A 12,107-nucleotide genomic window follows, 5' to 3' on the forward strand; every position below is an offset into this window, starting at 1 on the left:
AATTCAATGTTTTTCAAAAGCATTTCTAAATGCTTAAGAGTATCAATGTTTAGTGCATAAGTAGGTGCACCAAAATTATTTACCTCTGCAAAATTTTCATAACAACTGAAAGTATTTAGAGCCATTTTAGATGGTCTTACAATAATCACTGCATGAGTTGGAAAGTGATTATGTAATAAAACTGCAGTACTCTCAAGATCCCATTTCGAATGATGCTTGTTGTCTCGGTGGGCTAGCATATTTTCCTTATAATCCTAACAAAAAAAGAAATTAGATATAAAAATTTGAAAAAATAGTTAAAACTCAGCAGATCAGAAATGTGATCCATTTTTGTACTTTTAACTTAAGACATATAAAAGTACGACTCATTTAGAATACAATACAGATGATATTAAAAGAAAGTATTAAGAAAGGAAAAATTTTAAATTCCTGCTAACATTAAATGCTAATAAATAATTACAAACCAAATTTTAAAATACATACTTGTACACATTTATATTTAATAATAATGCATTATTCATTTCTGGAAAACGTAACACAGTTCTCTCCATGACATTATAATATTAATAAGTATTGCATTCACCATTTAATCTTATACAGGTATCATAAAAACACCAAAATTGTACTAAGATAAGTAGGAATGTAATGCCAAAGGATGGATGTATTTACGGAAGTGTGGCCACTATTTGTATTACACATGGAGAAACCTCCCATGAATTTCTGATATACCACGAGGATATTTAGCAGTTTTATCCATATTATATGATGGAAAAAGAAAACAAATTTCATTTTTGAAATTAATACTTTTACAGCTCATTAATTTTGCAAATTTTGATTTAAAACTACTTTTTTTTTGTGTATGTGTTTGCTATTTGTAGATATACATCATGTATTTTTATAATTGATAGCATCTGAGAATATATATTTTCTGTAACTAAAACCAAATTTTTTTATGTGTATTAACTTTTATATCAATTAATTAGAATTTTACAAGAATAAAGATAAATATAATTTCTACTGATGTTCTTTCAGAAATTCTTGGGTAGTCGTTAAAATATTTATGGTTTATTTTAATTGGGTACTCCTTAAAAGTTACTACTTCACATTATGATAGTAGACAAATTATTATTCTTAATTAATAATTCTAGAGTAAACATAAAAACTTTAATAAAGAAAGCAGGAAAATGTGTGTATGTGAATGTGATATGTGTGAATGTGATATAAACATTAGTATGATTTTTTTATACATATAAACAGATATAAACTAAAAATTTTTGTCCCTTTAAAATTAAAATGCTGTCATATATTTGATATATTTTGGGGAGTGAGAGGAGGAGAGAGCTTAAAACACTATAATAGAATTTTAAAATATTGCTATAAAAATAAAATGTTAAAATTGAAATTATGCACCAAAAAGAAATAAATAATAATTTCCTTCAGAAAATATAACAAAAAATAACTGAATTAGGTAATTCAAAGCATTAAACATGTGATCAGGAAAATAAAATTATTCAAACACATATGTTTACTATTTCAGTGCAAAATTTAAGTGTTTGTAACATTAAGCCTTCCGAATGTATACTGTTTTTACTTACATATTTCCCCCCCAGCTTTTTTAACATATAATTTAAAAACTTCTGATGCAATAATAATAAAATGTATGCAGAAATAGGAAATTATTTTGTGTAAATAAAGAATACTGTTGAAATTGATATGTCCTTTGAAAAACATAATATATAAAATTAGCGAGTCTTTATATTATGCACTTTTTAATGTGCTATGCTTATCATTTAAGGCATCTCCTTGGAAATAATATACACCACATATTCCTTCCCTCCCATTATTCCAAGTGGTAAAATTAACAGGAAAAGGTAGACAATACATAAGAATACAGGGTGTTCATTAAAAAAAAAAAAAAAAAAAAAAACCACCCAATACACGAACCCTTAGAGGCTAGTCCGCTCAACATGTATTTGTTGATCGCTTTTTGAAGGTATGCGTCTGAGATTATGATGATTTAAAACTATAGAGCTCTAATAATTACAGTTACAGAAGAAACATTTTCGAACTATAATACCTAGATTTTCCTGTGCGAAGCAATCAGTGCATTGAAAAACCATAAACGATGTAGGAACGATACACCTACGATGAAAATTGATGGAATAAACCATTCACAAAGAACGGCATTAAAAAGAACCAATGACAAATCAAAAAGAGGAAAAGGTAAAAATCTTATATGAAATAAGTTTTCAATGTGCCCACCTTCACAGATGAAAATGCACTGCATGCGGGAGATTGTAGACAACAATGATGAACATGTAATCGCAGAAGGAATCTGTATAACTTCATATTATATGGCATCTTTCAATTCTGACAGATCTCGTGTATTTGATATGTATACTTTAGATTTCAGATAACACCAGAACCGGAAATCCATCAGGGTGAGCTTGTGAGATCTTGGTCGCTACAAAACTGCAAAGTTACAGAAAATGACTCTATCTCTAAAGTGGTGTTGCTGTACTTGCCAAACACATGTGACGATGTGTGAAGGAGCATGATCTTGCATCCATACAATGACATTTTCCTGCTACAGTTATGTAGTTCAGCATTATTGCTGTATATCAAGCGCTTATCAAGTTTTCATCCCTGTGGAAGTGACCTCTTCAAAGAAATACAGACTGAGAACGAATGTGCTGGCAATGCTGCAATATTATCAAGATTTTCGTCAGCCCAATCTCTGGAGTTTAAGTTACCAGTTAAGGAGAAATGTGCTTCATCCATCCATAATATATGCAGTGGCCACCTGCTATCTTCATATCTGATGAGGGAAAAAATTCACAAAATTGACACAATGAAATCAATATAGAAACATCTGCACAACAGAAGCTTGGTTTTCTGTATACCCAACTCTGTTTTTTACACATTAGATAGAGTCCTCAGAAAAGATGGAAAAAATTGCGTAAAAAAAGTATATGCAATATATGGTAAATCTCGGGATATGTTCCACAACTTTAAAAAATTGTGTAAAATGAAAAAAAAAAAAAAAAAAAAAAACTAAATATTAAAAGTGCAAAAAAGTAGTAATGAAATCCATATTACATATTTATAAAACAAAAACAATTCATTTTTATTACCAAAAAAATATAAATTAGTGTACATTGAAAATTCAGTCCATAATCACATATAAAAATTTAAATTGAAATTAGGAATAAAAATCAATTTCACAACTATTCATAGCTACTTCATAGTAAGACTGCAAGTTTATACGAACTGGATCAAAAATAATATCGTCAGTAGATATGTCAGATACAACTAGCACAACTCTCGGGCTTGATTGAAATGAAGAATTTTGTTCGTTATTAACAACCTCTGTTGGTTTATTTTGTTGTTACAAAATCTGTTATTAGCACCTTTTTTTTTTTTGGAGGGGGTTTCAAGTTGCTTATGTAATTCTTGATGTCCAGCTACACAAATATACTGAGCTATACCAAGAAGGGTCGAGTTCTCGTCGCCAAATCACCGAGTGTATAGGAAATTGAGGCAAATACGATATGAAACCAAAGAATTCATTCTTTGACAAAGTTTTCATGATACTGAATTTTACTTAATAAGTGATGAGCAATTTGGCAAAGTTTTACTTTCAACTGGCTGTTGATCAATCCTTATTGCAGGATCAATGATTTAATTTATATCATTTGGATGGGGTGAAATAGTGTCAGAAGTTTGAACTCAATAAACAGGACATTTGACCTTCGTCACCTGCTTGGCAGCTATTTCATTCACGCGCATAAGGTAGGATAGATGCCTCTCTTCGGTGTTAGAGGCCACTACTGCTTTGGCAAAGCTTTTGTTAACATTACAAATTCTTTGATGAAGTAAGCCAAGTACTAATATGAGGGCAATCGCCCAAAAAAGGTCTCCTATTTTTTGGGGATGTAGAGAAAGTTTTAATACAGTTGTTGGCAACACTGTTCTGAGTGGTGCCTTCTTCGCTACCACATAAGCACACAGGCGCTTCGCTCGGATGCTCAGTCTTGGCTTGGCAGCCATTTGAAATGGAGCTCTCGACAAACGTTACCGCCAAGTGCGAAGTGCGCGCAGTTATTCGATTTTTGAGTGCAAAAGGCGTTAAACCAGTTGAAATTCACCGCCTATTGACGGAAGTGTATGGACATTATTTGACATCCATGCATGACTATTAAGTCGTGCATGGATGTCAAAAACGTTCGCAAGTGGCGTAGAGAGTTTACAGCCGGTCGTACTGAAATTCATGACGAAGAAAGAAGCAGGAGGCCGTCAACTGCCAACGAGACAATTGCGAAAGTTGAGGAACTCATGCGTAAAATTTGGAGGATCACTCTGGATGCTCTCTGCATTTTGGTTCCTGAGATTTCCAGAAGCACCATCCACAGGATTTTAACGGAAAAGTTGCAATATCGGAAGGTGTGTGCAAGATGGATGCCGCGTATGCTGACAGAAGACCACAAACGGCAACAGGCACCCAGCGATTTCCACCTGTTCCCCAAGTTGAAGGAACATTTTTCTGGACGACGGTCACCGATGATGAGGTGAAAGATGTGGTTCAACGCTTCCTGAAGGGCATGGCAGCAAGCTGGTATGACATGGGCATTGTAAAACTGCCACAGCGTCTACAAAAATGCATCGACCGAAATGGCGATTATGTTGAAAAATAAAGCATTCTGCGATCTTTAAAGTGATGTAGCAATTATAGAAAATAAACGGTTCTTTGTATATCTAAAAATCTAGGAGACCTTTTTTTGGGATTGCCCTCGTATTCTACTGGTTTGCAACTGAGCAATAAAATGTTCATCTGTACTACCAGCTGTTGTGCATCTGACATCTAAGCGCCCACCACTCTTTGCAAATGCAACTTTCATCATGATAACGCCGCCAGGCTTGTTAGATTATTAATCAGTTAGTAAAATTATTAGAATTTGGTGGGAAAAAGTTACTTTATCCAGTTATTTCTCTTCACTGTCGCTTTCATCACGTGACTTATGTATACCTTTTGTAAACAAACAACGCAGATGACCTCAGAGATCACGTGACTTATGTACAGCTAATGTAAACAAGCAAGGTAATTCTTCATCTTCTTCTCTTGTGGAATGTATCTCATTGTTAATCACTTGAAGATACACATGCACACACAGTACTTTTTCATTAGGTACACACACACACAGAGTACTTTTTCCTGTTATGCACTCACAACCTTAACTGCCTGGCAGGTGAATAACGGAAAAGTACCTCTAATTCTAATATTTCATAGAATTTTCATAGAACCTGCCATGCACTTAACCAAATCAATTGCTTTTTGCACGTAATTTTTTGCAGAGGCAACGGCAAAATTGAGAAACATGTTTCAAAATGAAGAATGTGCATATTCAGCATATGAAACTGAAATTTTGCTTTCCACCAAAAATAATGGGAATAAAAACTCTACAATTATAACAAATTTGTGATTTTTTTCACAAAAAAATTATGAAACTGCCTTCAAAAAAGATTTTATATTTACGTAGTCCTACTGTAGGCTTTCATGACTCTCATGTGCAACAGAATGATCACAACTGTACACAGAACAGAACATATGATTTTCTAAAAATGTTAAGTAACTGAACATGGCAAATTTTCATCATACTACTTTTGAAGAATATTTTATCACTTAAACTGTCATGATAAATACATTTAGCACCAGATTTTAGTAAGAAGACATTCAGAATCATATATTTGCATTCACGACTTCAAGCAATAAACTAAAACCAGACATAACTCAGATACACACATCATCAATACAATAATTTCAGATACTGATTGTGGAGCACTACAGTTAGTATGATATATTGATTATGAAATTATCAAAATTGTACATTTTTGTTTGCTCTCATAGTAATTAAATTAAAAATTTCTTATTTTTGTCAATTTCTAACAATCAGTTACAATTATGGAAATGCATCACAGCTAGTATTTCTACATTATGTCATCAGGGTTGGGTTTCTTCTGGAAGAAACTGGAAAAAACAGATCAATGATGCATCCATAAGGCTGCTAAACTGGATACATTTACTGGCAGCAGTTTAACTTATTTGGAAATAAATGTTTTATTATTTCTAGAATAAAATGCAAAAGAATTAAACTTCCCTTACAAAACTGAAACAAAAGCATAGAACGAGCACATGAAATTCATATCTTAACAATGCTAGAAATGCACAGAACTGTCACAATCTTGTTTTGTGTTCAATGGCTGATGTGCAGGGAAAATTTGAATCATTATACTTCTCAACACTATTGCCACATGAATAGTGGTAAATAGATGATTTTTCTTTTTTTTAAATGGGTAATCAAATGAAACACATATAATTTTAATTGCGAAAGCAACTTTAGGAATAGGAGAAGGCTGGGCAAAATACGTAATAAATTGGCTTGGTTGGAGTGCAGTTAAAAATTAGAAGAAATGGTATATCTGACAAAAGAATACATTTTCTCATGTTAAAATGTATTGCTACCCATTAAAATTGTAGCATCAACATGGACAAAATACTCTGTATCTTTACATATTTTTTATAATATAAAAATGAAACCATTAAAATTTCAGACATGTTGGAAAACAGATTGTATTATTAGTACTGAACTATGCCATCAGCAACAATATCTGCCGTTATAAACTGATACATAGAAAATCATCCAGATGGCATTTTGAGATATAGCATTTCAGCAGGTTTAAATTTATTTCCACAGTTCATCTGCTGTCAGCCTTTGCTGTGCCCGAGTGGTCCGATTTTCAGCCAAATGGGCAACAATTCTGCTGTATGATAACCCATAGTCACGGCATGCTACTATTTTACAGTGATTAAATTCATTCACATGCTGCTGCATATTCTGTTACCTTATTCAAGGTACACACTATAATATTCAAAGAAGAAACATGATTTCTATACAGAAAATATAAACTTTTATCTTGTTTCTTATAATGATCCTAGATAATGTTTCCGATGTTGCATGTCTATTATTTGCATATTGCATTTAACTTTAAAGAATATTTCTAATGAATGAGATATAAATATTTTTTCTGGTACAATTTAACTGAACAAGCACGTTTCATTAACATTAATTTGTAATTATGCAATTTTGTTTTATTTACTTATTTGTTGATTGCTTATTTCTTCTCTAAAATCATGAATTGCTTAACATTTAATTTAAGAAATTCCATTTATAAATAAAACTTATAAATGCTTGTATTTTTAAAATATGAATTTAGAAAAGACATTGAAATTTATCATGCAAGCCCCTTGTGTCTAGTTAATTATTAAAATAGAAACTGTGTCTATGTGCTACAATGTCAATCATTTTAAATTCAAACATGCTCTATCCATTATACAAATTTCATGTTAACCCGCCAGCACATGCAACGGGTATGTCATAACCATGTGCATTTTTCTCTTTGTATATTTCTCCGTATATTCCTTACGATGAAGAGATGAAAAGATTGAGAAATCTTCTTGAAACAGTTTCTTCTGATGAGGATTCATTTAGTGAAGACGATGAAGATGCTGATGACGAAGAATATAATAGTAATCATGATTCATCCATAGAGAGTAGTGATTCAGATACAGAAACAGAAAATGAAACTTTGGAATGTAGCAATGAGTTTTATGTTGGAAAAAATGGAGTAAAATGGAACAAAAATAAATTCCGGACTAATGTTAGAATTGGCGCCAAAAATATTATAACTAAACTCCCTGGAAATATGAAGTATTCTAAAGACGTCTCAACACCTTAAGATTCCTGGTCACTGCTTATCGATGAAGATATGTTAAAACATGTAGTCGACAATACAAATATTTATATTTGTATTGTCGACTACATGTTTTATATTGATTCAGTACATTAATAAATATTTATATTGATTCAGTACGTGGAAATTTCACTCGTGAATGGGAGCGAAAGCAACAAATGAGTTGGAAATCAAAGCTTTAATTGGATTGCTGTATTTATGTGGAGTTTATAAATCATCCCGTGTGAACGTAAGAGATTTGTGGGCAACAGACGGAACGGGAATGGACATATTTCAGGAAACAATGCCAGTGAACCGATTCCTCTTTCTTTTACGATGCCTCCGTTTTGATGACATTAGAGATGGTCCCAGTAGAAGAGAGGTTGATAAATTAGTTCCGATCAGATAATTTTTTGGAAATTTTGTCACAAACTGCCAAAAGGCTTATACTGTAGGAGAATATGTGACTATTGATGAGAAGTTGGAATCATTCAGAAGTCGTTGCTCCTTCAAACAATATATGCCCAACAAGCCAACAACCAGATGGGTCATTTCAAGTTGAAAATGGTGCAAGCGAAGTTGTCAAACGTTTAATAAGGCCCTTATACAACTCTGGTCAAAATTTAACAGTTGAAAATTGGTACATGGGATATGAATTATCTCAAGATCTCCTAAAGAAGAAAATTACGATAGTAGGTACAATGCGTAAAAATAAGAGAGAAATACCACCCGAGTTTCTGGCAAAGAAAAGAGAAGTATATTCTTCAATGTGCCGAAAAAAAATAAGAGTGTGATCCTGTTATCCACAATGCATTCCGGCGATCAAATTGATGAATCTAAAAAGCCTGAAATCATTACATTCTATAACATGACAAAAGGAGCAGTCGATGTTGTAGATGTATTCTACAGCAAGAGTAGCACGTCGATGGCCTATGGTGATTTTCTTTTCAGGTTTAAACGTGGCTGCCATTAATGCAAGAATAATTCTACTATCAAAGAAGGAACCACCAACGGAATACCGTACCAGGCGTACTTTTCTCAAAGCCTTAGGGATGCAGCTAATAGAAAGTGTTCAAAATGAACGACAACGAGCATCTGTAGTTCCTGATTCTAGACAAACACTGACCACCTATGAACATGTTAACAATGAACCACCCCACAAAAAACCTAAAATTACTTACAAGAGGTGTACAGAATGCCCCAAGAAAAAAGATAGACTAGATTCATTTGTGAAAATTGTAGCAAAAGTATATGTATGGAACATATGACCTCATTTTGTAAACACTGTTAAAAAAATTGTAAGTAAATAATTTTACCTCTCCTTATTCATATTTTGTCTAAAATGAAGTATTAACTTGGTTTTACATTTAAATTTTTTTAAAAACCGATTAATTTAATTCAGCAAATTTTTAATTACAAACTTTTTATTCGGGTATGACATACCCGGCGCGTGTTCTCGTGTTCGTCGGATCGGTGCGTGTGCTCGCGGGTTAATGGCCAGTAGTTTATTTAACTCGATATATTAAATTTTATTGCATGGGATGCTCTGTCAAAACTGGGACAGAATTCAGGGATAGAGGAATTACGTTCTGTGTCTTAATTAAATAATACAATTAATCATATATGTAAGTAAGATTTAATTTATGGTTATTTAAAGCTTAATTTCAAGTTCTAGAGATACATAATGCATTTCCTTAATAATCTTTAAACAGTATTATAATAGATAATAATTTCAAGAGGGAAAAACTGATGAAACAGATTAAAATATTAAATTGGAATTAGCTTTCAGCCTTCAATGGTAAGAATGACTTGCATTTGAAAATGAAAGTTTCATCTGTACTTATAATTCTTATCAATATTTTTCTTGCTTTTTCTAAATTCTTACACTACTAAAACTCGTATTACTTGGCTCAGGATTGTTATTTTCATGCAGTTTCACTAATGAACATAAATAATTAGCATTTAATTTTGAACTCTTTAGAATTTCTTTTGAAAATAACTAATCAATGGGATATAAAAAATGAGCTAGCATTAGAAAGTGCAAGAGCTATTATATCATTAAATAACTTTACCTCCTCCCAAGGGAATAGCATATTAACCTCAGTATGTAGCCCACTAATTTCCAGAATGTTTATCAGGATATTATGTACATGAAATCTTTGACTGTTGATAGATGTTCAATGTGTCTGCTTTTATTAAATTGTGTACATAATTCTTTTAGTTTAAAATAATTTTTTTTTTCTAATTTTAAATGAAGATCTAATATTTAGACCATTTAATTGTATATATGACTAGTCTTCTAACAGACAAGCTCTTTATCCTTATAAAATGCATTACAAAAGTGCAATGTTAACATAACAACTGCAGATCAGTAACAGGAAGTTTGTTAATTAAAAATTTAGAAATTACAGATAATTATTTATTATTAAGATTTTTTACTATGTTTATAAAATCCTGATCAATATCAATTATTTTAAAATTTTATGCAATAAAGGCAAAACAATTTTTAGAATAATCCCCTTTCTTTTTAATATCAGGCGCCCTAGAAACTGTTTCAGAAAATTAAGCAATACCCACCCTAAGGGCATAGTTTTGGTGTTACTACAGGGAGGGGAGGAGAATTCATTTCTCTCTAGACTTTACAATTTATGGAATCACATTAATTACTTTCTATGAAATACAGCATTAACTTGCTCTTGTACATTAGTTAGGTGCAAATGATCGACGCTGGCATTTGCAGACAGCGGCAATGGATCGAAGCCGATCAACAAACTTTTATACTGGAATAACTATATGCACATAGTCTGCACTACGCAATTACAGAAATTATGGGAAATAATTATAATCCAAACCTGATTATCCGACATACCACTGTTTAATGAATGTAAAAACTATGCTGACTAGTCTTCAAAGATGCATAATTCAGATTTCCTTTCTTGAACACTGTTAAAATGAATAAAATGAAGGATCCACCTATACACTGATTTTTGTAAATCTGAACAGAAACAGCCAGATTTTAAAACTTTAAAGTCAATTATGAAATGCAGTTTCGCAGACTCAGAAACCAGCTAATCATCACATACGAGATCTAAAATTTTTCACAAGTATGGTAGCATATTTGAGGATTCACCCCACATTTTACTCTTGTATTTTAGTATCACAAAATTATTCTGTACCTAGCTAATGAGCAAAATATCTATTCTTTCCTTCATAAGTTTCCAACCATTCAATGTTGATCACACAAAAGAATTTTTAACAGAAAATTTCCGACTGCATGAAAATTAAACAGAATATGCGAGACCATGATTTTTGTCTTATATATAGTATATATATACGTATATGAGGGAGAACAATATGTTGCAGAATTTTAAACAATAAATATGTCACAAAATTTAATGATTATCACAGCTATAACCAATAAGCATCCTTCATTTTGTGATGGAATATTTTGCACACCATACATTATACCAAATAAAATCCTGAAAACTGTGCTTCTTGAAAGTTGACAGAATAACCACAGCAAAAAATTTTAGGACTACAACCTTTTACATAATTTAGAAAATCATGATACTGAATTATAAAATTTTATTCTGTGTACCTTACTGTTCTTTTCCAGGTAAACAGTTCAGGCAAAGAATGTCTATGTAGAGAAGGAAAGGTTGCAGAGAAGTAACGTAAACCAGTTTGCTATTACGGCGCTGGAAGGTGGATTGAAAATTCACCAGGAGATTTGACGCCGGAACCTCACGGCAAGAATTTCCCCGTCCACGATGTGTACAGGAAATTGAGAAACATGTGTTTAAGAAGAAATGTTCTTTGATTTTTGAGATAATTTAAACTCGGATTTTCATAATTTTTTTGCTTAAAATAACTAATCCATTAATTACTTGCACAAAAACATTTTCCTTTAAAGTTTAAAGAAATTTAAAACGATATTCGTTTTATGAACTCTTGATAAACTTGACCTTCGACGCCGGTTCTGAGCTTTGGCAACAGATATTTCGCACATGCTCAGCTCTTTCCCTCTATGTTTGAACAGAGCCACCTTGTTGCAGAGAAGTTTTGCTTCTTAACAATACATAATCTTTGGTTTAGGTTTGTTTACTATAACTAAAATGGCTTAGCTGAGTAGGTCACATGGTACAGTATCCGAAATGTAGTCTCATACTGTTTGTAATAAGTGAAGTTGATAACAATTATGGCTAGCATTGAGGGTGATAAATTGGACTGCAATACACTACAGATTCAGAGAAAAACAGTCCGTCAAGTCAGATACTTTCGATGAGTTAGTAAGATGTTGAATACATGCTGAGGAAACC

At 32.2% G+C, this 12,107-nt stretch overlaps 1 protein-coding gene across 1 annotated transcript in view; it reads right to left on the reverse strand.

Annotated features, from left to right (window-relative positions):
• LOC118189907 (mitochondrial protein C2orf69 homolog) overlaps positions 1-12,107 on the reverse strand; it is a 44,535-nt gene that overhangs the window by 3,359 nt on the left and 29,069 nt on the right. Inside the window, exon 2 of the mRNA XM_085810527.1 lies at positions 84-254. Coding sequence (XP_085666653.1) covers positions 84-254 — 171 coding nt within the window. The remainder of the gene's footprint in view (positions 1-83; positions 255-12,107) is intronic.

Source organism: Stegodyphus dumicola, chromosome 2, assembly GCF_044657685.1.
Source record: "Stegodyphus dumicola isolate Sdum_Otavi_A_Nest chromosome 2, ASM4465768v1".
Taxonomy (NCBI): domain Eukaryota; kingdom Metazoa; phylum Arthropoda; class Arachnida; order Araneae; family Eresidae; genus Stegodyphus; species Stegodyphus dumicola.